The 21486-nt window shown below is 36.8% G+C and overlaps 2 protein-coding genes across 13 annotated transcripts in view; both read right to left on the bottom strand.

Moving 5' to 3' along the window:
* The window catches only part of LOC119785748 (galectin-4-like), an 11341-nt gene extending 7720 nt beyond the window's left edge, over positions 1-3621 (bottom strand). For all 12 annotated transcript variants that reach the window (XM_038288532.1, XM_038288533.1, XM_038288535.1 and 9 more), the window contains exon 1: positions 3464-3621. In XM_038288532.1, coding sequence (XP_038144460.1) covers positions 3464-3508 — 45 coding nt within the window. In that variant the 5' untranslated portion in view covers positions 3509-3621. The remainder of the gene's footprint in view (positions 1-3463) is intronic.
* A 3749-nt stretch (positions 3622-7370) lies between these two features.
* ryr1b (ryanodine receptor 1b (skeletal)) overlaps positions 7371-21486 on the bottom strand; it is a 99487-nt gene continuing 85371 nt past the window's right edge. Inside the window, exons 85-106 of the mRNA XM_038288481.1 lie at positions 21146-21163; positions 18131-18211; positions 17870-17958; positions 15491-15619; positions 15205-15309; positions 13848-13929; positions 12457-13766; positions 12085-12164; positions 11700-11874; positions 11484-11570; positions 11140-11394; positions 10916-11046; positions 10024-10066; positions 9801-9934; positions 9659-9719; positions 9429-9575; positions 9210-9344; positions 8974-9130; positions 8247-8311; positions 8020-8120; positions 7659-7710; positions 7371-7562 (exon numbers count right to left, since the gene is read on the bottom strand). Coding sequence (XP_038144409.1) covers positions 7467-7562; positions 7659-7710; positions 8020-8120; positions 8247-8311; positions 8974-9130; positions 9210-9344; positions 9429-9575; positions 9659-9719; positions 9801-9934; positions 10024-10066; positions 10916-11046; positions 11140-11394; positions 11484-11570; positions 11700-11874; positions 12085-12164; positions 12457-13766; positions 13848-13929; positions 15205-15309; positions 15491-15619; positions 17870-17958; positions 18131-18211; positions 21146-21163 — 3533 coding nt within the window. The 3' untranslated portion in view covers positions 7371-7466. The remainder of the gene's footprint in view (positions 7563-7658; positions 7711-8019; positions 8121-8246; positions 8312-8973; positions 9131-9209; positions 9345-9428; positions 9576-9658; positions 9720-9800; positions 9935-10023; positions 10067-10915; positions 11047-11139; positions 11395-11483; positions 11571-11699; positions 11875-12084; positions 12165-12456; positions 13767-13847; positions 13930-15204; positions 15310-15490; positions 15620-17869; positions 17959-18130; positions 18212-21145; positions 21164-21486) is intronic.

Genomic DNA, 21486 nt, shown 5'->3' with positions numbered 1-21486 from the left:
ATTCACAAATAAAGCATTTTGAATAAAAAGTTATCTAAAGATTTGACAACAGCTTTTTGTGGTTATATATACCCAGTATTGTCAAAAGTACACACATTTGTTACTTAAGTAGAAGTATACTGTAGATACTGCAGTTTGAAACACTCTGGTAAGAGTTGAAGTATCAACTTGACCTCTTTACTCAAGTAAAAGTGAAAACGTATGTGATCCAAAAACTACTCAAAGTATAAAAGCTTAAAGTAACCTTTTAAAAAAAACAGCCAGATGCCAGTATATGAATTGAAAGCTATTTTGAAAAAATTCTTTGAGATAGGGCCAAGGATGAGGGAGGTCTTGTTGGTCTCTGTCTCCGTCTTCCGATATGCTCTCACCTGTGTCCGACCTTTCAGACATTTAGACATCTTTTTCTGAATCCGACATTGAAGCATGGCACAGACAATTCACGTTTGTAGTTTGAAGAACACCTGCTTGCTTGATGATTTCCTTTAGCTACTGTAACCAATGAGTGTTTGCGTTATATGACTCATCCAATTACACTAGGTTTCTCTAGATGTGGATGGCACCAATGACCTACATTGGATGGCGCACATGACGTGAAATAAATATTTATAAACAATAAACCGAAGCCAAGAGTAAAGAGTAACGTTTGTTTTAAAAATGTAAGGAATACAAAGTACAGATACTTGTGTGAAAATGTAACGAGTAGAAGTCAGAAGTATGGAGAAATATAATTAATGGAGTAAAGTATAGATACCCAAAAAGTGTACTTAAGTACAGTAACAAAGTATTTGTACTTCATTACTTGACACCTCTGTATATACCAACCAAGGGGGAAGCATATCGTAAATCATCATCATAATAACAGACTTTTTATGATTAATTTGAATGTATTATTTTTATTGAATATATTATTCTTTACATAGTGTGAAATGAATATATGACACAGAACTGAAATAATAACAAAAAACAATAACTGGAGGCAAAAGTTACAATTTTTTATATGTTCTTATAATGTGTAAATTTATTAGATTTAACATTTAAATACATTTTTGTGGTTTGGTAAAGATGTAATGAGAAAACCTTTAAACTCAGACCACCAAGTATTGAGCCACCTATGAACTGGAAACATCATCGGTCTGCATGCTACTTATCATTTGAAGCCAATGTAATATCAACATAAGTCAAAACCAGTAAAGAAACCCAGCTTCAAAATGGACACCTGTCACCACGACTACAATTTCTAGCTGCTTTATTACCAAGTGAAATATCTTCAGAAGGCTGGCTTTCTGATCAGACAATACTTTAATCGGTTTGGCTACAATGAAAGGAAGTAAACTGAGAGAAGCTGGGTGAAGCTCTACCAAGCTTAGAACCCTATACCAACTGTAAAGCATGTTGGTGGAAGAATCAAGCTGTGGGCCCTGTTTCATGTTAGTGTCACTGTTGCACTGCACAGAGAGATTAGGCAAAATTAAGGAGGATGGCTTTCAAATACCATGAAGCTGAGAAATCTTTTTAAATAGAAAAGATCTATTTTGTGAATTAAAAGTGCAACCTTCAGCCTTGCTACATGTTGAGATTTTGTGATATACTGGTCTCCAAAATGTACACTGACTTAAATGAAAATCAGCAGCCACTCTCACTGTCTGGCTTTTTAGACAGGCAAAAAAAGGCCAATAGATGAGAATTGGTGTAGAAAAAAACTTAGAAAAACGTTATTGTCATTTTGTACACACAGGATGTATACAAAATGAAATTTCATTCAGTACAGCTCTCAGGACATTTCCATTTCTTTAAGTGCAGCAGTGATGAAATGTAAACACGATGATGAAATGTAAACAAAAGACTGAGATATGATTTATGGTTTTATTCAACATTTAGCGGTCTAATAGCAGTGGGGAATAAGCTGAATGTTGAGAGCTGTTCCTGGCCGCTGCCACGAGGCGCCGCCCCCTGTCTATGTCTCTAGAGAGACAAAGTATTCTAATAATTTACACATAGCAAACCAAGTGGAAATTCCGTCATTGACTCTATTTTGGATCATAAGATTATTTTTAATGAAATAACATACTCCCACAGTTTAAGAATTAACTCATTTGATAAGCCTAGGCACCAGTGGTGCATCGGAAAACAGTTTAAAACCAAAACTGTTTGGCATCTCCTCCTTCTGTTGGTCACATTGATGTAGGTATGCATCCAAAGGTGGGTAGTAACTAGTTACATTTACTCAGTTAAATTTACTTTGTTAACATTTTGAAAAAAAAAAGAAAATACTTTTGGGAGTAGTTTTTTAGGAGAAGTTTTACTTTGAATTAACTAAAAATTATGACGAAATATCACTACTCTCACTTCAGTAAAATTTCTAGCTCCTCCATCGATTGTGAATAACTTCACTTAATACAGACAAGCTTGTTATAAATAAATATGAACCATTTAAAGACACTTTCTTATTTTTTTGCTCAAGGCTTGTTGGTTAAATGTTTTATTTTCCATCTGCTGAGTCTGTCATGTCGTTTGGAGGTAGAGTAAAAATACAGTAAACAGTATACTGTTATTTAATCTAGTCTTACGTACTGTAACTATTGATTTTGTAAATTTTGTAACTCAGAAAATGTATTTTGAAGTGGTCATCCCACCTAAACTTTGTATTGTATAACTACTGTATATTATATGTTTATTTTTTGCATATCATTTAATATTTTTGTTAAATTCTGCACCATTTTGTAAAATATAAAATTAAGTTGTTGTGATCATTTTAGTAGATAAGTTACTCAGTACTTGGGTAGCTTTTCTACCGAATACTTTTTTACTGAGTATTTATGTGATGAAGTACTGCTACTCTTACTCAAGTGCAATTCATAGGTATTCTGTTGGCATCTTCATCTTAAACCTGTGTTTGCTCCAAGTCGGAAATGTGTAGTTGTGTTGTTGGACTTTGTGAAAATTGCCAAATTAGTTACACAAAGTTTATTGTATTTAATGTCAGGACTGCTGGCCACTCCCTCCTATCCTCACCCAGGTTCTGGGTTTTCTACTCTTCTGCTCGCAGATTAATCTGCTAGGTGGGGGCTAGCTGGGACAGCTTAGAGAGTAACATTTCCAGAGAGGATTTTACAAGTTTTTCCACTCTGCTGCTCAACTCAACAATGCATTTTCCTCACAAATGCAACACAGATTATAAGGGGAATTTTTTTTTAGCTAAATTATTTTTCTATGTTTTTTTAACCATTTTATAGAAAAAAAGCATTTTACTTTGTTTCTTAATTCTTAACGTCTACTAAAAAGACTTTAAAAAGCAATCTTTTAAAACTGTTGCTATTCATATCAATAATTGCTCTGAATCCTCCATCAAGAATCAAGCTTAAATTTATTCCTTTAGTAGGTAATTTTTTCCCCTTTATTCTCATTGGTCCTGCAGAGAACCAACTTTCATGCAGTCAAAAGTTCCTCAGTGGATACTCACAGGATTGTAGACGGGCTGGTAGCCTGGAGGAGCGACAAAAGTCATGTTGGCAGACAGATGAGAAAGAAAACAGTGGAAAATCAGGTGTTTTGTGTCAGAGACAGATCCCTGCTGGGCTCTCTGCTTTATATAAACTATGATGGAGGGGAGGGGAGAAGCAGCCAAGCCCACAACTGAATCACATTATTGTTCATTTTGATGAAAGATGTATCTTTACCCAGGAGAACATGATGATGAAAGCTAAAAGGGTGTGTTTGTTTGTTTTTAACCACGTTGAGATCTTCATTCATCATTTTCAAGCTATTGAAAGTTATTATAACTAACTACATATTTCTAATCCAGATCAAAAAGCTTTCCATTGTGATTGCATTTCCTGTTTTTCTTTTTTAAAGCAGTTATCAGAATTTTGATTCTGAGCCTATTGAAACATGTTTTTATTCAATGTAAACAGAAACTACACTAATCCTCACCTGAAGCTCAGGTATCCGTGGGTATTTTCCTTCTTTTGTACTCATACTCCATTTAGGTAGGAGGTTAATCATGATAATACTTGATAATCTCAACACGAACGGCAGGTTTATGAGGACAAATGTTTCACAGAACAAAAGCTGTCAGGTTAATAGACAATCTGTCTTTTTTACTCAGAAAATCTTGTGTACATTTCATATTTGCAAAAGATAAACCTTTCATCAAGATTCACCATGAAACCTCAGTTGAAAGGGGTGTTATGCCAATACATTAGCTATGCTATAAACCAAGGTACTGTATTTAAAGGGCTAGTATTTATAGGGTACCTCATCATAGGAAAAATCTACAATATAGCGACAAGTCTGAGTGTTTCACAGCAAGTTCTGTTCTTTTGCTTTAAAACTAAAATTACGTTTGTTTAACTGTAAAGTGTGATGCAAAAGCACTCATACCCCTTGTGCTTCTTTTATTTTATTATGATTGTAATATGTATATTTTTATTTGCTTTGCACATATAATGAATCGAAACTTCACTCATCCCACAGCTCCAACTCCTTTTAAATAAATCAGCTGTGTCTGTGAGCAGCATAGTTTCTCCCTCAGGTAGTTCCCAACATAAATGTATTCTATCCTAATAGCTTTCCTGTGAACAGATTCTTGTCTAAGCCTTCTTTCCATACATCTCCTCACAGATAGTCTGTTGATTGTTGTCCAATTTTGCCCTCATGTGTCCCCTCAAAGATTGGTTGAACAGTGCTAAGAGAAATTTTGAAAGTTTTACTACAAATCCCTTCTTTAATCTCTCAAAACCTTTTTAAATTGTTTACAAAAAATAACTCAGAATGCATGAAAAATACCTATATATATATATATAGATATATATATATCTATCTATATATATATAGATAGATATATATATATATATGTGTGTGTGTGTGTGTGTTAGACGTCGGAAAGCTTACATTCTCCACAATTAAACCACCTAGTTCATTTTTTGGTTATAGCAAGCACCAAAGCACAATTATAGGAGCATGTCGAAATGTGGCATGACAAAGCAGCCACAACAAGCAAGCATGTCTTTATTACTGCTGTTTAAAAAAGACAAAAGATCTATTATTTTCAAAAATAAAGAAAAAAACTTTGAGTCATATTTGAACTGATTCAGCTTGTGCTTGATGCAGCTTGGGTGTTTTACTCACCCAATTTTCATCAGAAACTAGAAGTTTTCAAATAATGTATAACACATGTTAGTGCTTATAGTTCCTAAGTTATTTGTGTTTCCATTTGGGTATGCAGAACAGGCAAATTTCCCAGAAATGAGGTGGATATTAAGAGGTTAAAATTCTCCACAACTCACTTACCGACCCCTCTGTTGTGTTTTCAGGCTTCAAAATGCTGTTTAAGTTCCAATTTTCTCCAAAAAATGATCTAAGGCCCTTAGACAACTAAAACTAAGTTTAAATCTCACACACAGGTGGACTTTGTTTCTGAACTGGGTGCCTTCTGAAAGCAGTTTGTTTGCTGAATTAAAAGAAACAGTTCTATTTTGTAACAGAAAAAAATAGAGCAAAAGTTGAAAAACATTTTTAATTGTCAATGGATGCTACTTCATGTTAGTCTGAGAAATAAAATCTATTTAAACCATATTAAAATTATTTGTTGCAACTCGGACATAAAGTTGATGTTCCCTTAAATCACAAACGGCTGAAAGCTAAAACACAAATGAGACATGTTCTGGTTCTCCTTAAAATAATCTGTTTATTCCATATTGAAACACAGGGTTTAGTCAGAGGACACTCAATCAAGTGGAAAGTTGTGACCTCCATTCATCTTCAAACCATCAGCTCCACCTGCAAAACCATTTGCAACCAAACCACAACTCTGCCTCTGACAGCTCCAACATAAACATAGGATGGAGAGTTTGTGAATCTGTCAGAAATCAACGCATCTTTATGCTGAATTACTAAAAACATCTATGATAAAAACCTAACGAGCTGAAATAAAAGCAAATATTTTGTCTCTACCATCAAACTGGAGGTTCCCCTCATTGTAAGACTAATTATCTTTCTCATCCTTGGTCTGCGACATGTCTGTGTCTGAAAACAACATTATTATCATATCTCAGAACCTTAAAGAATAATAAATATAAGAATCCATCATGTATGTAAAACATTTCTTATCATCATGTTCTCATTAGATACATTCAACACTCAATTCAGTGCAGCGACTTTGTGCATGAACTCTCATTCTAGGTTTGATCTGTGTAGAATAAACCACATCGGTGTCCCTCTTGGATGAATGTTCGTATCACTTTCTATTACAACAGAAACGCGATGAAGACTAGAGTCCACAAACATCCAGGGACACATCTGATAGTGGATTTGCACAGTTTTATCTCATACTTGAGTTACATCTTAATGAGGTCAGTCCAAATGTTTCAGTTCATAAACGCTTATGTGAAGCTTTTATTTCAAAATTCCAAAACTTGCTCCTCCCAACTGAGCCAAATCTGGCTTCATACTTTCAGTGCGAGGCACAATAAATGGATCGTTGAAGAATTCACCCATAATAAGCATTGAGTCACATTAAACATGCAGTACTTTTCAAATCAGAAGGAAGACCAGACGCTTGGAAAATAAAGATTGATTTTGGATCTGTCAAAGCCGGTTTTTTTGTGGGTTTGTCACAATTTTTTCACCCAACCAGTTCCAAACTAGGGTTTAAGATGCATTGAAAAAGACAATAATGGTTAAAAAGAAAAAAACAACTCATCGAAATACAAAAAAAAATGCTTGAAACATGAACCTCAATACATATAAATAATACTAAAGTGACCCAAATGGCTCACAGAGTGGGACAGGTGTGATTGTCCTAATAAGGATATAGAAGACTGAATCTCCTAGCACATGATCAGAACTGAAGATGCCTTTTAAATGGCGGTTTAAACTTCTTTTAGAAAACAAAAACTAGATAACTGGGAATCCACAATGGCTCACAGTCACGGAAAATAAATGTGTTTCCCCATATTTTGTGACATTTTGACATTTTTCCATAAGACAGGGTGCAAAAGCCCTCAGACTTTACAAATGTTGACATGTTCAGGATTTACTGAAATTAAAGATTCAAACTGACAGCTAAAGCAGTGACATTGCTATAGGCACTAGAATGTTTACAGCAGTAGTGACTAAAATAGCCCCGTGTGTACAGGCGCAGTGGAGATACAAGGCAATCTATGTATAATTTACACAGGAAAGGCCATGTGTTTACAGCAGAATCAAAAGGCTCTTGGTTTTGCTCTGTTTTCCCCCTCACCTCTAGGATCACTTTCCTTAACATTCTGCTGCAGGTGGTTGAAAAGTGCAGTCAAACTGTGCATAGCTTTTAACAGACGAGAAAAATGTGCAGACAAATGACAGAACTAAGACACCGATTAGATCAAGCTCTAAATTTCCGACTTTTTTTGTTGTTTTGCTCTGGTTCTTGTTCCTTTCTCCTTCCCTTCTCTTTGGGAAGGAACAATAAATATGCAGGGATGTTAGCCAAGCTGGTCCTCATACTGCTTTCTGAAGCAGTCACCAGCAGGGAAGAAGTCCCAGCATCTCTCCTGGTACATCTTCCACACATAGGACTCCTAAAAAACAAAAGAAAAAACGAACCATACAGGTTTAAGAGCATAAAGAAACAGCATTCTTGACCAATTGATAGGTTTACTTTCTAAATGACCGACCTGCCCTGTGTGTTCAGTTTCATCCTTATTGATGAGATACATCAAGAAGAACCTGAAAGAACCAAAATAATGCATCATTTCCTCAGTCAAGTTTTGTTAATTCATAATTTATAAATCAAAACATGCTCCTTGGAGCCTACATGGAACGTCTGTGTCTTGCTTGATCAACATTAAATCAAACATCTGCAGTTTCCTAAGGTATAATTAAGTGGTTCAACCTTTCATCTTTGCAATAAATATGATTTAATAGTTTCTTTACAAAAAAAGCACAATGAGAAAGACTCGAGCTGTTTTGTATCTTCTTTTAAAACCATGTTATGATTTCACCTAAAGTATAACTGCAAAATATGACTCAACTCACATATAGTTGGCTAAATTATGCTCTTCCAAGGTGTGCGTTTCAAAGCCATGCGGCGTCGTATCAAAGTAGTCACTTCCTATTCCACAGATGAAGCACTTGGTCTGAAAGGGAAACATGGAGGTCAGATTAAATGCACCTTTATCTTTCAAGAAATAAAAGCTTAATGGTAGCAAAAGGTAGATTAAGCAAAAGTGCAATTTTAGTCAAACTGCAGTTTAGTATCTTACCTCCATGTCCTCCCTGACCTGCTCCTGCTGGTCTCTGAGCTCACCAAAGGCATCAATGATCAGACCTGCAGACAGAAACATCAATAATACAATGAAAACGTGTATGAAATGAGGAATATGGTAATATGATTTTATTCTCATCTTATCAGGATATCGTATTCATTTTATTAATATTCATTTCTACATTTTCACAGAATTTCTGAAAGGATGATGCAAAGCTCCATCCATCCATCCATCCATCCATCCATCCATCCATCCATCCATCCATCCATCCATCCATCCATCCATCCACCCATCCATCCATAAGTTGTGATTGGTCAAATATCTTTTAAAATAGTTTATAGTTTAGGAAATAAATCTTCAAACTAAGCAAATAAAGTTTGTACATGACTAATGAGCAGGTACACTGGTGAGAGTAATCATGCCTATAAATAAAACAAAGGTGACATATTTGGATTACATGCTAACATAAAGCTTTAGTTAGAAGAAAAATATGTTATTTCTACAGATCAGATCATTCAGATTTTATATGCTTTCATAAAAATGTATTTTGATCCAAGTCATCACAACCAGCATAGATTATCTAAAACCTGATATAAACATGGATTTCATCATCTTAATATCAACCAATATGGGTTATTACTGTATGTCCAACATACAGTAATCTGACAATTTAACTATAAAATCTGTGCTTTGTGACATAATATAGTTAACATCCCCAACTCACCCTGGATGATAGCCAGCAGGATGACAATAACAAAGAAGAAAAATGTGATGTCAAAGACGACTCTGTAGAGCTCGTATTCATCCCCGGCCGGATCCTCAATTTCATCTCCAATGCCTCCACCGGCACGTACGCCGACGTACATGTGGAACAGGTAACACTACAAGAGACAGTATGACAACAGACTTCAATACTTTTGGTTCCGAACATGCTTGGTTCCAGGACCGCTCCCCACTCACCGTCATCATGTCGTCGCACTTCATGTCCGGCTCATCCTCATCCTCGCTCTTGTTGTAGAACTTGCGGAAGAAGTTGAAGGCCACCACAGTGTAGAGGTACACCACCACAGCCAGCAGCCCCACGGTCATCATCAGCTGTGACAAACAGGTAAAGATGCTCTTACTTTCAAATCAGATGATCCAGAAATCCCCCTGCAGCTGGATTATTCTGCGTTTCACCTGTTTGCCATTATGGGTAACAGAGGACAGAATAGTCCGCAGGGTTTTGACCCCCATGGCGATGTCCAGAAGATGGCACGCAAAGAAGAAGTTGTTGTAGTGTCCCAGCATTGACATCAGCATGTACCAGACCAGGTAAAGGAATGTCTGTAAGATAAATGAGAGTGAAATTAGTAACACCAAAGCTAGAAGCTGATCCTCTCATATTCAAAGCCGCTCCTTTTACTCACATTGTCAGTGAAGACGACCCCAAACTTCCAGATCTGGTATTTGATATCAATTGATGTTATCCTGCACAGAGACAAACAAAGGGATGATTACCCCTGGCTTTATGGTCTACTCGGGTTAACTTAATGTGAAAGCTGTAGGTACCAGCTGAACATTGAGGTATCAGGTTCATGTTTCTTCTCATGGGTCATGGCGCTGACGTCTAACAATGCCAGATCCATACCAAGCAGCTCTGCGATTCTCTCTCTGCCGTAGATGTCGCCGTATTTATCTAGAACCTGGACGCCACACAACATGTTTGGGTTATTATTCCAAAGAAAGAGACGTTTCGATAGAAACCTACATCATTTAAGGCAAATAAACTCACCTTTCTCTTCACAAACTTGTCCCAGTAGTTATTTGGGAAAGTTCTGCATTGATATAAAAGAGTTAAAAAAAAGCACATACTTTTATCAATCTTATTCAGCTGACCTCTCAAGTAATTACACAAATTAACCTCAATGAACTCAAATATAGCCAAATTTTTATTATTTATAATTAGAAAGTGTAGTCAATATATATAATTTCAACAAAGAATGTTATAATTTAAACATCTATTTTTGTTCATTCTGTTAACTTTGACATACAGCTAATGAAAATGGCAAATTCAGTTTAATAGAAGTTACATATCGGTTGTTTTAGTTGTTTTAATATAGGCGCTCCTGCTATACTGTTTTCTTTACTTATGTCTTTTAGGACTTAATAAAACAAAGTGGACCTATCCCAGCACAGGACATGGCTCAGTAAATCATCACTTGCTGAGGACACTTGGCACTCAGCGGCAATGCTATGAATTATCTTTGCTAATCCTTCAGTCTCTGTGATCTTGATTTTCAAATGAAATGCTAAATCTACGTATATTAATAGATATTTGCACCGATCAGTAACACACCACACTTTTAACTCAAGGAAGGTGACAATTCAGTCCATGTCCTGAATCAGTTCAGGAGAGGTTACACTGCAGTTTTCACCTTCTGATTCACCCCTAAATAGGCTTTACCTTCTAGTCATCTTAAGGCTTTACTCTTGTTGCACATCAACAATTTGCTACCAAATGTTTTCCTTCCAGTTAATTTTCCATTAATATGCCTGATGCAGTACCCTGAACAGCCTGTTACTGTAGTGATTGTGTAGGACTAAATGTGGCCAGAATATGAGATGGGTTTTTCAGTGCTATTCTAATATACTGAGACATTTCTGTACATGTACGTGTTTCTTACGGAGTGTTAAGCACCAGTCTGTCCCACTGGCCCTTGATGTCATCGTCTTCAGGCTGCTCAGTGACATAAAGACCGTCAAACTCCAGTTTTCTGGCCAGCTCCTTCTCTCTCTTAAAGATGACCAGAGGGACCTAATAGACAAGATTCAGATGCAGAAGACATTAAACTAAAAACACATGAAAAAAAGGATTTATTTTAGAGCAAGGAAGGAAAACAAACCACACCTTGAGGCAGTTGTAGCCGATGATGCAGAGGAAGGAGATGATGGTGTGAAAGATGGCGAGGAAAGCCAAGGCTGGCTCCATATAACCGGTGCTCTCCTCCAGGAAGTAGTACAAGGGACCTTCTTCTTCATCGTCTTCTCCACCTTCCTCCAATCCAGACCCATCTTCTTCTGCACCAGAGCCTTCAAACAGGCCGGAGCCCTCAAACAGACCAGAGCCCTCAAACTCCTCCTCACCTGGAGGAGAGTCGGACACCTGCAGAGATCCCTCACCGAGTAAGACTCTTATGTTGTGCACATTGACCAGATATAAAATAAGACATTATTTTATAAACATTTACAAACCTTGTAGAAGAGCAGGATGAAGTTAAGTGCGAATGCGATAAACAGAGCCAAAAAGCGGAGGTTGTAGAAATTACGAGAAAGGTAGTTCTAGGGAAAATACAGAAATGAGAAAAAGATTGAATAACAAGTATATTACTTTGAATTATATCCATAAACCTTAAATAGTTGCTGCGGTTATAAATATTCTAAATGTTTTAGCCACAGAGAGCTGCTCACCATGAATTTAATCCTCTGCACTTCCAGCTCATTCCACAACTCAAAGCCTTCCTCTGCAGGTTTCTTGTCCTTCTTTGTTTTCGTCTTCACAGTTTTCTCCTCGATCAGCTCAGGCTCCTCCTCCTTCACTTCAGGCTCAGGCTCTGGTTTCTCTGCCTTCTCCCCATTTTCAGTGCTGGAAAGAAAAAAAAATACAGATTTGTGCTTTCCTCTGTCTCTGGACTTTGCTTTGAAATCTAAAAGCAGAAGTAACAGCACTAAAAACTTTTTAAAAACTGGGTCCATAAAATCAATACATCTTACTCTATACATATCTGAATAAATTAAAGATAATAAAGACTGTTATTATATTATTTTTATCTTTTATAATCAGTATTAAACTTACTCTGCCTTTTCAGTCTCCTGAGGGGCTTCCTCTTCAGGTTTGACTTTCTCCTCCTGCCCCTGTCCTCCCACTGCTGCCAGCTGTTTAGAAGGTAAAATATTAGAGGACATAACAAAACAAGACAAAGGGATCTTGAGAAAAAATACCCAAGAATAGGAAAAATATAATAAAACCAAAGTGATAAATCATATTAATATAAACCAAAATACATCGAGCCTTAAGAAAGCTATGGCATCATATGGTGCAAACTTCCTGATTTTTCCTGAGGAGTTTTAGGCTCTTGTTTGGAAAAAGTAAGTTAAGGTTCTGAAACACAGACGATGATCTGAGGCGGAGAAGTTGGGTGACTAACAAAAGGAGTGAACAACTTACCAGTTTCCTCGTCAGCAGTGGGGTGCCCTCTGGAGTCGGAGGCTCTTCAGTAGTCGTATCTCCAAAGTCTCCGAGACCCCCCGGTGTGTTAAAACCAGGCAGACGGCCACCTTCCCCTTCTTCGCCATCCTCCTCTTCTTCTTCTCCTCCAGCTGTATCCGAGTGGTCTGTCCCTCCTTCTGCTTCATGGACCTCTCTGAGTCCTGGTTCTGGTGGCAGATCTCCATGCACTTCGTCTTGCGTTGGATCCGGCATGCTGGCTAAGATCTCTGTGACGGTGATCTTCTTGGCTCCCTCAACCAACCCCCCACCGAACAGAACCTTCCATATCAGCGTGAAGAAGCCTTTACATATGTTATAGGCGAATATGAGGATTCCCATCAGAATGGTGTAGAAAAACGTGACCAGTCCGACAACCATCTCCTTCACTGTCATTCTTCTCAGCTTCCGGTACTGGCGCCGTAGGTTACGAAAGGTGAACATGTTGAAGAAGTTCATCACACCCTTCAGGAATTCTGCAAAGGCTGATGTTGATTCTGGAACAGCCCCCTCTCCGTTGCCTTCCTCGCCCTCTCCAGACTCTGCTTCCTCTCCTCCACCCTCCCCTTCTTCCTCATCATCTTCCTCTTCCTCTCCATCTCCCTCTGGCTCAGAGATAGAAGCTGCGATGTTCATCTCAAAGATGGTGTCCTCGCAAAAGTTCACAAACATCTCCATCTTCTCGCTCTCGCCACCCTCGTTGACCACGTCGAAGATGAACTGCCGCTTGGACTCTCTGACCTGTGGCATCTCCCACTGGTTCCGGTTGGCCTCGCTGATCTCAAAATAAATGCGTTCAATCCTCCTGCTGGCCCCCATGATCTCAATGCGACCGAGGAAAGGCCGGAAGTAGTTGAGCACGCTCTCCGCCTGCTCCAAGAAGTTCTGAAGTCGGGTGTCATGGGGCACGTGCTCAGACAGGTTGGTCAGAAGAACAGCAATGTTAAAACCGATATCTTTAGCGGGCTCCTGGAAGCGATCCGCAAATTCCTCAAAATTTATCATTTCGTTTTCATCTGCCTCTGAGCAGGAGAGCAGGAACTGGATTTCTGACGGGGAGTACTGCTTCTGACTGTCCATGGCCTTGGAGAAATCCTTCTTGGAGATAAGTCCACGCGGATCTGTCACATAATCTCTAAAGGCATCAGATGCTACGATGTCTTTGAGCTTGAGGAACATGTCGAAGAACTTGAGGATCATCTCCACATTGCTTGAGGACTCGACCAACATGTCAACCATTTGCCTGGCAATGGTGCCGTTCACAACGTTCCCTAAGAATAGCAAAGTTTGAGAAAAGCTTTGAGCAAATACTATAGCCTAAACGGATAATAATCTGCAAAGGGAACACTTACCTTCAAGTAGGGACAGAAGCATGACCACCATGTCCTTCTGGAGGTCCAACAGCTCTTTTAGGAGTCCTATTTGACTTGAATCCTGCAATATTAACATAACAGCATGTTCTAGATGATAAAATCACTAACTTTTGATACATTTTACAGTAAATTAATATAGGTTCTTCTTTCAATGTTGTTTACAAAAATACTCTACCTCAGAATACGTTCTACTCCAAAAAGGATCCTGGGTTTGCATTTATAGACAAAGTATATTAATTTTTAAGAAAATGAGCTACAAAAAGACAAACATATTGTACTGCTGTTTGCATGATAAAGGGGCTGCATGATGGATGAAGTAAACAAACTAACAGAGAATGAGCAGAATAGATCTTTGATGCAGAATGTTGAGGTGCTAACTGAAAATCAGGGTAAAGCATGGGTTCCAGAGAGAAGCGTGAAGAGACTAACTGGGAAACATTTGCTGGAAAAATACAGAATCTTACAACAATTCGTTGTCCAGGGTCAGGGTGCATCTAGTAGAATTACACATGAACATAAACACATCCATCAACATCCTTTCACATTAATAGTATACTAAAAATAGCACTATATAGCTTTCTATTTATCTTAAGCCACACTGTCTGGCAGATACAGGTTTATACAGGTTAAACTGAGTGTGTTGCTGTCACTTTTTGTTGGTAAAGGATCAGAAACATATTATCTTCCTCTCAATGCCCTTTCTGTAATTATTCATATAGAGGCACTGTTATAATTAAACTTCTCTCTTGCTTATAATTCATTCAATGACTGCAAGGTGCCCCAGTTCTCTGGCTACAAAACAAGGCCCATCTTTCAGAGTTTTTTTTGGCAATTTAGATGCAGTTTTGCAAACCAACACTTTAAAAAAGCAACCCTTTAATTCAATCCATATTGGCTCACTTTAATAAATATTATTATTAAATATGTTAACTGAGGTTTGCAGAGTCTAAAATTGGAGCAGCTAGTACTTTTGTCAGTTTTAGGTAAACTGTAAGCGCTCATCTTGGATCACGGCATCCAAGCATGACTGGCAATTGTGTGTACTGTTAGCATTTTCTCTTGTTAATATTGTTTTTATCTGTAGAAAGTTAAAGATATTTTATAATGTTTTATAAACTTTGCATCCATTATGCATTACTATTTCCTTATAAAACAAAATATGAAATATGTGGGGTTATTTTAGATTTAAACATTTAGAAGGCCAAATACAAGCAATTTTAGAAAGTCTAATTAAACAGATTGTAACATTTCTGAATTTTGAGCTCATTCTTTTTTTAGGAAAACTGATAAACATTAGAGTCAATGAAAAAATGTCCTGCATTGAAGTCTTTCTCACCTGTGCAAGTTTCATCATCATATGAGCAAAAACGTGGAGAAAACCCACAACAGCATCCCACAGCCTGCTGTGGGCCAGAGACTGCTGGTTACCAGTGCAGGGACCCTGCAAGACACAAAAACAACAAACATATTATTCAAAGATAATATTTTTATTGGTTTCACCGAAACAAGTATAACATTCAAAGAGCCTGTGTCAATTATATTTAAGTTTCTTTGCACAGAAATGTCAAAGTCAGTTATTTCTGTTTTATGATTTGTTCACATTTTCTACATAACCTCTTTACCTGGATGTACTCAGTCAAGCTGTTGAAGACTTGTTTGGCCACAGTCATGGCTTTGGAGAAATTCCTTTTACCTGGCTCATCAATGATGTCTTTCCCTGAGTAGTACCAATAAAAGTCACTGATGGACTCCTGTAAGCAGAGGAGATGACAGGTATATTATAAAGTTAAACTTTTTTTGGTAATTTTTCTCACCAGTGAACTTAAATGCAGTTAAAAGCGTTCTGCTTATCCAAAACACTGCACCAAATTAAAAAGAGATATCATATTTCTTCTATTTTAGCTTCCGTTCACTGGTTCTCTGTTAGATCTAGATCTAGAATATAATTTAAAACATGTTTTTTTTTTTTTTTTTACTATAAAGCCCAGAATATTCAAGTTACATCATACATCAAATATCTGATTGCTCTTTACATTTAAAGCAAAGCACTTTGCTGCAGGTTTACCAGTGTTTCCAAGAATTTCTAAAAGTAGAATGAGAGACTTCTCTTCAGGCTCCTCCTCTATGGAAACATATATCTAGATTTAGTCAGTATGGCAGACACCCTGTCTATTTTTAAGCCTGGGCATATTTGATTTATTTCATAAAGCTTATAGTTACGAGTGGATCAGGTTATCAGCTATCTTTATAGTTTTGCTGCTAAAGGGTTATTGTGCTGGAGAACATGACCAGTCTTCTTCTCTCTGCTACAATCTACTTCTATGGTCTAATTTGTGCAATATTTTAATTGAACCTTTAGCTTTATTTTCTCTCTACTTTAACCCTTAACCCTTTAAAGCCCGATCCAAGAAAAAAACAAAATAGAAAATTACTTTTTTTGGTTTGAATTCCTTATTTTCCCTTTTAACAAAATATGTAAAAAGAAAAAACAGAAATACATTATTGATATTAATAATTTATTACTATGCGATAAGTCAAGATTATTTTTTGTGTAGTCTTCTACTGGCTGTTATCAGGTATATCTGATTGTGTACAATAGGATTTTGAGCAAAGTTTTTACCATTAAATTATGCAAAAGGTATCAGATGCAAAACATTTCAGAAACCGTATGTATCAAATACGATATATTTGGCATTATAGTATTAATAGTAGATACATCCGGTCTTGTGCTTTTTACCTGTGACATCCTCCTTGGGCAACGAATCAGTGTTATAGATTACATAGTTTGTTCTTTTGTTACTGTTTAGTCCTGTCTCTCGTAGACATAGCCATTTGCCCAGCTTCTACTGGAACTAACTGTATGTGCTTTCTTTGATCCCTTTAATAGCGTACCATTGCCTTCTCTTAACTAGAAAGTATTAAGGACTAGTGTTTCTATATTATTTTTGTGTGTTTGCCTATGTCTTCTCTAACAGTTGGATGCAGCAGAAAACCATCTGCACTGAACCTGGTTATGCTGGGGGTTACTTCATATTAAAATGTTTTTTTCCCTCTGCACTTGCGCAGCTTGCATGCTCAGTATGAAGGATTGCTGCAGGGTCAATGCCACAATGTAAGGGAATGTCCACTGCTGCAACATGCTCATCCAGAAGGGGTGAATTCTGCAAATTCATGGGTTACCTGTAATTAAAGTGTTTTTTGTTAAATAGAAAACATTTAGCAAATCTTTCTATATAATTTGATTGAACTGACTTGGCAAAGCGCCTTGAGTAGATGAGTTGTGAACTGGTGTTAAATAAATAAACTAAATAAAGCTGAACTTCCCAGGCAACCCCACTTTACCTTTCAAAAATGAATAAAAAAAACATTAATCAAAGCAAAACTTCAGCACTGTCCAGTTATTTTATACTAATGTTGGGCCACCTCTGTCTTTGTTGTCCATAGCTTAATTACTTTGTACTTTTACTTTAGATCTTTGCATATGAATAAAAAAAAACTAATAAAATCTACAGTTAAGTTATATCATATTAATATCTGCTATAGAAAACCTTAACTTTAATAATAATCCAAGCTGATTTTTATGGCACTTGCCAGTAGAAACTGCCTCATAGCTGTGCCTTCTAAGAATACTCAGTATGTCTGTATGATACTAGAAAATTATGAGATGGCAATACTATTGGTAAATATTGCAATGACATCCACTGCAGAGATGAATCCAAATTTTCCCATATCATGTCTTTCTTATCTGTGCTCTCAACTTGCTCTCTCACCTTAAGCATCTTTAAAATCTTATCAGCTATTGATGTGAGACTTCCTCCAAAGAGCTAATATGTAAATATTAGCAAATGCAAAATTTGAACTTGTTTAATGGTTTGAAAACTATTATCAAACAATTACTGCATTCCAAACAGCCATTTGTCACATCAATAATGCACAAAATCACACTGTGACGACAATATAATCAAGACAAAGATAAAGGCATTCAAGCCTGTCAGAGTGACCTGTAGTCGAAGTAGGTAGTCCACAGTGCAGATTATGACGTTGATGGTTGTGGTGCTGCCGGTCTGAGTTCTCAAGTAGTTCTGAAAATCTAAGAAAAAACAGGACCAAAAGTGGAGCTACGTGGTTAGTATTAACATCCACAAGATTTTAAAACCTGATTATAGTTTCACATTGAATATTATGTGGAATTTTGCTATGATTTTATTGTTAATGCTAAATAACAAAGCATTTTATTATGCTACTCTCAGTCATCTTCTTACCATTATTGTGGCCTTCACATAGGAGCTGCAATAAGCGGAAGAGGTCGCACGTGAATTCATCATCCGCCATCACTTTCTCGTCTAAAGTAGATTAAGAAGAGGCAAGTTAAATATTACTGCTAACTGTCATGTTGGTTTGTAGTTTGTTTTTTTTTTGACCCATCTTTAGAATCACACGGACATCCTTTAAATTTTAATGTTATATTTGCAAAAGCAAAAAGAATCTGGAAGCGGAGAACTGCAGGAAGTCAGTTGAACTTTCTGGTTTGTTGAGAGATGAAGGGGAGTTAGGATGGATCTGTAGGAGTTTGATCCAGCGGGCTTTGCAGACTGCACCCAGAGGTCCAGAAGGATGTGAGTTAGATCCAGTGGTATTTGCAAGAAATGTCGTGCAGCAGAGCCGACAGGTAGGTCATGAAGACTGAGAACTGCTGCAAACAGGTAAGACCTTTTGCATGAAGACTGAAGGAACTAAGATACTAAAAAATAAAATGAATGCGCCCCAAACAAATTTGATCAATTATAACTTTTACTTTACAATTAATCAAAATTTTACCAAACATTTAACAAGAAATTGTGACATTTGCTTTTATGGAGCATTAAATATTACTTGATGTGAAACTCAACAAAATAGAAAAGAGAAGAGATCAGGCTATTTTAAACCGATGTGAGTTCATTGTTCCATGGTAAGGAAATGGTATGAGAACCACAATTGCTCTTCTTAATTAATTAAGAATTAATTAAAAGTTTTTAAACCTGCACAGCAGTTTAAAAGCAGTTTATATATAAAGTTATTATTATATTATTATTATATCATAAACAACTACCACATACCGGAAGGAGGATGGTATAGGAGAAAAATAAATTCAGTAACATCAAGTAGACCATTTCTTTATGCCAACTACTTCTTTGGAGGAACAGTTATGAATATAAAATGTATAGTCCTACCATCACATACCAATAAATGCTCCTGGTAGCTTACCTGTCATTGCTGACATCCTCTGGACATACTTATCTGCCTTGGTCAGATGAGAATAAGACTGAGCATTTAGGGGACAAACTCCAGGTGGGTTTGGTATAAAGCCAAGGCATATATATTCAACAGCACTTCTATTTACTTTTAAAGAACTAGAGAACTAGTTAGAGAGCATGGCATCACAGATTTTATGAAGCAAATTTTGCAATATTTTAATAAAAAATCTTTTTTTTTTTTTTTTTTTTTTTTTTTTGGCCATAAAAACAACTGAAAATGTTACTTGAATGGGACTTTTGGTACAAAAACTATTGAACAACTGGGCTCAGGAATGGATGAAAAGACATGTTTTCATATATCGCAGTATTTAGATTCCAGTCCTCCAGCATTCTGAAATGTTGGAAAAGTCCTGTACTGAAAAAAAAAATGGGAACTTAAACTGTTAAAAAATAAATACCATAATTTTTCTGAATAAAAGTGCATAGATTAAATGTTAATAATTTCAAATAAAGAGTGTGAGCTTATGTTGAAACCTAATTCTGGGGTTGTTTTTTTTAACACATGGATACCAGTAGATGTTAGGGTTGTTGTGCAGTTTTCTCATCCCAGTCTGGTTTCATTAGTACCTCTAAAACATATGAGTCCAGGGAATTTGTCAGCCGAAGGTTTCCACAGAGCTTTTCCAATTTTTAAAACATATATAAAGAACGTCAAACAGAGACTAGAACAAACATCAGTAACATTACATCAAACAAGAACAAGGCAAACACTTAAACACATAAAAACATAGAAAAACACACAGAAACGCAGCGTCTGTGACAAAAACAATGAGAGGTACAACAGAATAGCACACCATCATGCAGAACAGATCTACTGTAAAATCCAAACACATGGACACATTGCTGTAAGAATGTTAAATGCACAATTTGCTCCCAAAGTTGTGTAATGAAAAAATTTTAATTTTGCAGATTTAGATGTTTGATTTGGTGTGATTCAAAGAGAAAGCATGCCAACATATATTGGTGTCTTTTCACAGAAAGGCCCCAATTTATCTGCCACAAAACATAAAACAGAACAATAACTGAGGGTAAGTAAATTAGTCAGACGTAATTCATGTGTTTATCCCCAGTAGATTCTATGGCAAAAAAGGAGAGGTAATCCAAAAATGTTTAATGGAATGTTTAAGGGAAACAGGTGATTCGCCAACAGAAAGTCTCTTCTTCTTGTTTTCACTCTTATTTCTGCAGGTTATTTATTCCGTTTGAGAACCTTGATACTATTCACTCTGTATTCCCAGACTGCTTTTGTAAAAGCTGAGATATTAGATAACTATGAATTGTGCATTGATCACCAGAACCAAATGAAAAGAAGAGGGAGCAGTACCAAAAAAAAATTTCTTGCTGGACATAGGTTTAATCCTGTGCTACAGCTGTCGTTTTACTTAATCATGATGAGCCTGATGTATTTCATCCTGGACCCGACTTTTGGATTTGATCAATTGTCCACCTGTAGAAACAAATCTAAATATTTTCATCCTTGTTTTTTTTTTTTGCTTAATATGTAAAAGAATGAACCCTGATGATATTAAGGGTATTTAACATGTTTAAAAGATTAATAGAGTAATAATAGAGAGGGGTATGTATAAAATAAATGATTCCTTGCATTGGTCTGGCTATTGGGGCTGATGTTTGGATTGATTCCTACTGCTACTGCAATTCATTTCAGTTTCAAAACAGGAGAGGAAGACTGGAGTTACTGTCTTTCCCTCCCCAGGCTGAGATTACTGGAGTTACAGTAGATCTGAGATGAAACACTCAAGGGTGTGAGATTTAAACTTTGCAATCACTGATGGAGATACCACTGCTGCAGAGGTATCAATGTGACTGCAAGGATTAATCCCATGAAGTCCTTGAATGTGAAATGAAATGCATATTAATTCCACAGCAATTAGACTGGTCAGGTGATTAGGAGCCAGAGTGAGGACAGGGAGGACAGAAGAAGAAGAAAGAAGGAAAAATAAACAATAGCAAACTTTGATTTACCGCTTTCTAGCTTCTTATCTGAGCGCAGCAAATTGGTGTGTAGAAAGGACACGGGCATGACAGGTAAGTGTTTCAAAATGAACAAAATGAAGAAAAGAGAAAAACAAAAAGAGACGAAGTGAGTCCAGAAACTTCCGGGCAGTCAGTGGATCAAAAAAAGGCTTCATATATAAACATTTAAACCTTCTGACTTATTAAATCTGGCGGCCGCTCTAGAGCTCCATCAATTCATTTCTGGAACCAGTCATCCACAAACATGCACACTCAGACACACACAAATTCCCCTTTGATCCGAATGCAACCCAATATATGACAGTGAAATGATAACAGAGACAGTTTCT

Source organism: Cyprinodon tularosa, unplaced genomic scaffold (genome assembly GCF_016077235.1).
Source record: "Cyprinodon tularosa strain WSP-4 unplaced genomic scaffold, ASM1607723v1 ctg257, whole genome shotgun sequence".
NCBI classification, from domain to species: Eukaryota; Metazoa; Chordata; class Actinopteri; order Cyprinodontiformes; family Cyprinodontidae; genus Cyprinodon; species Cyprinodon tularosa.
Note: the sequence above shows the minus strand (reverse complement) of the source record. Positions and strands in the feature narration are given on the sequence as shown.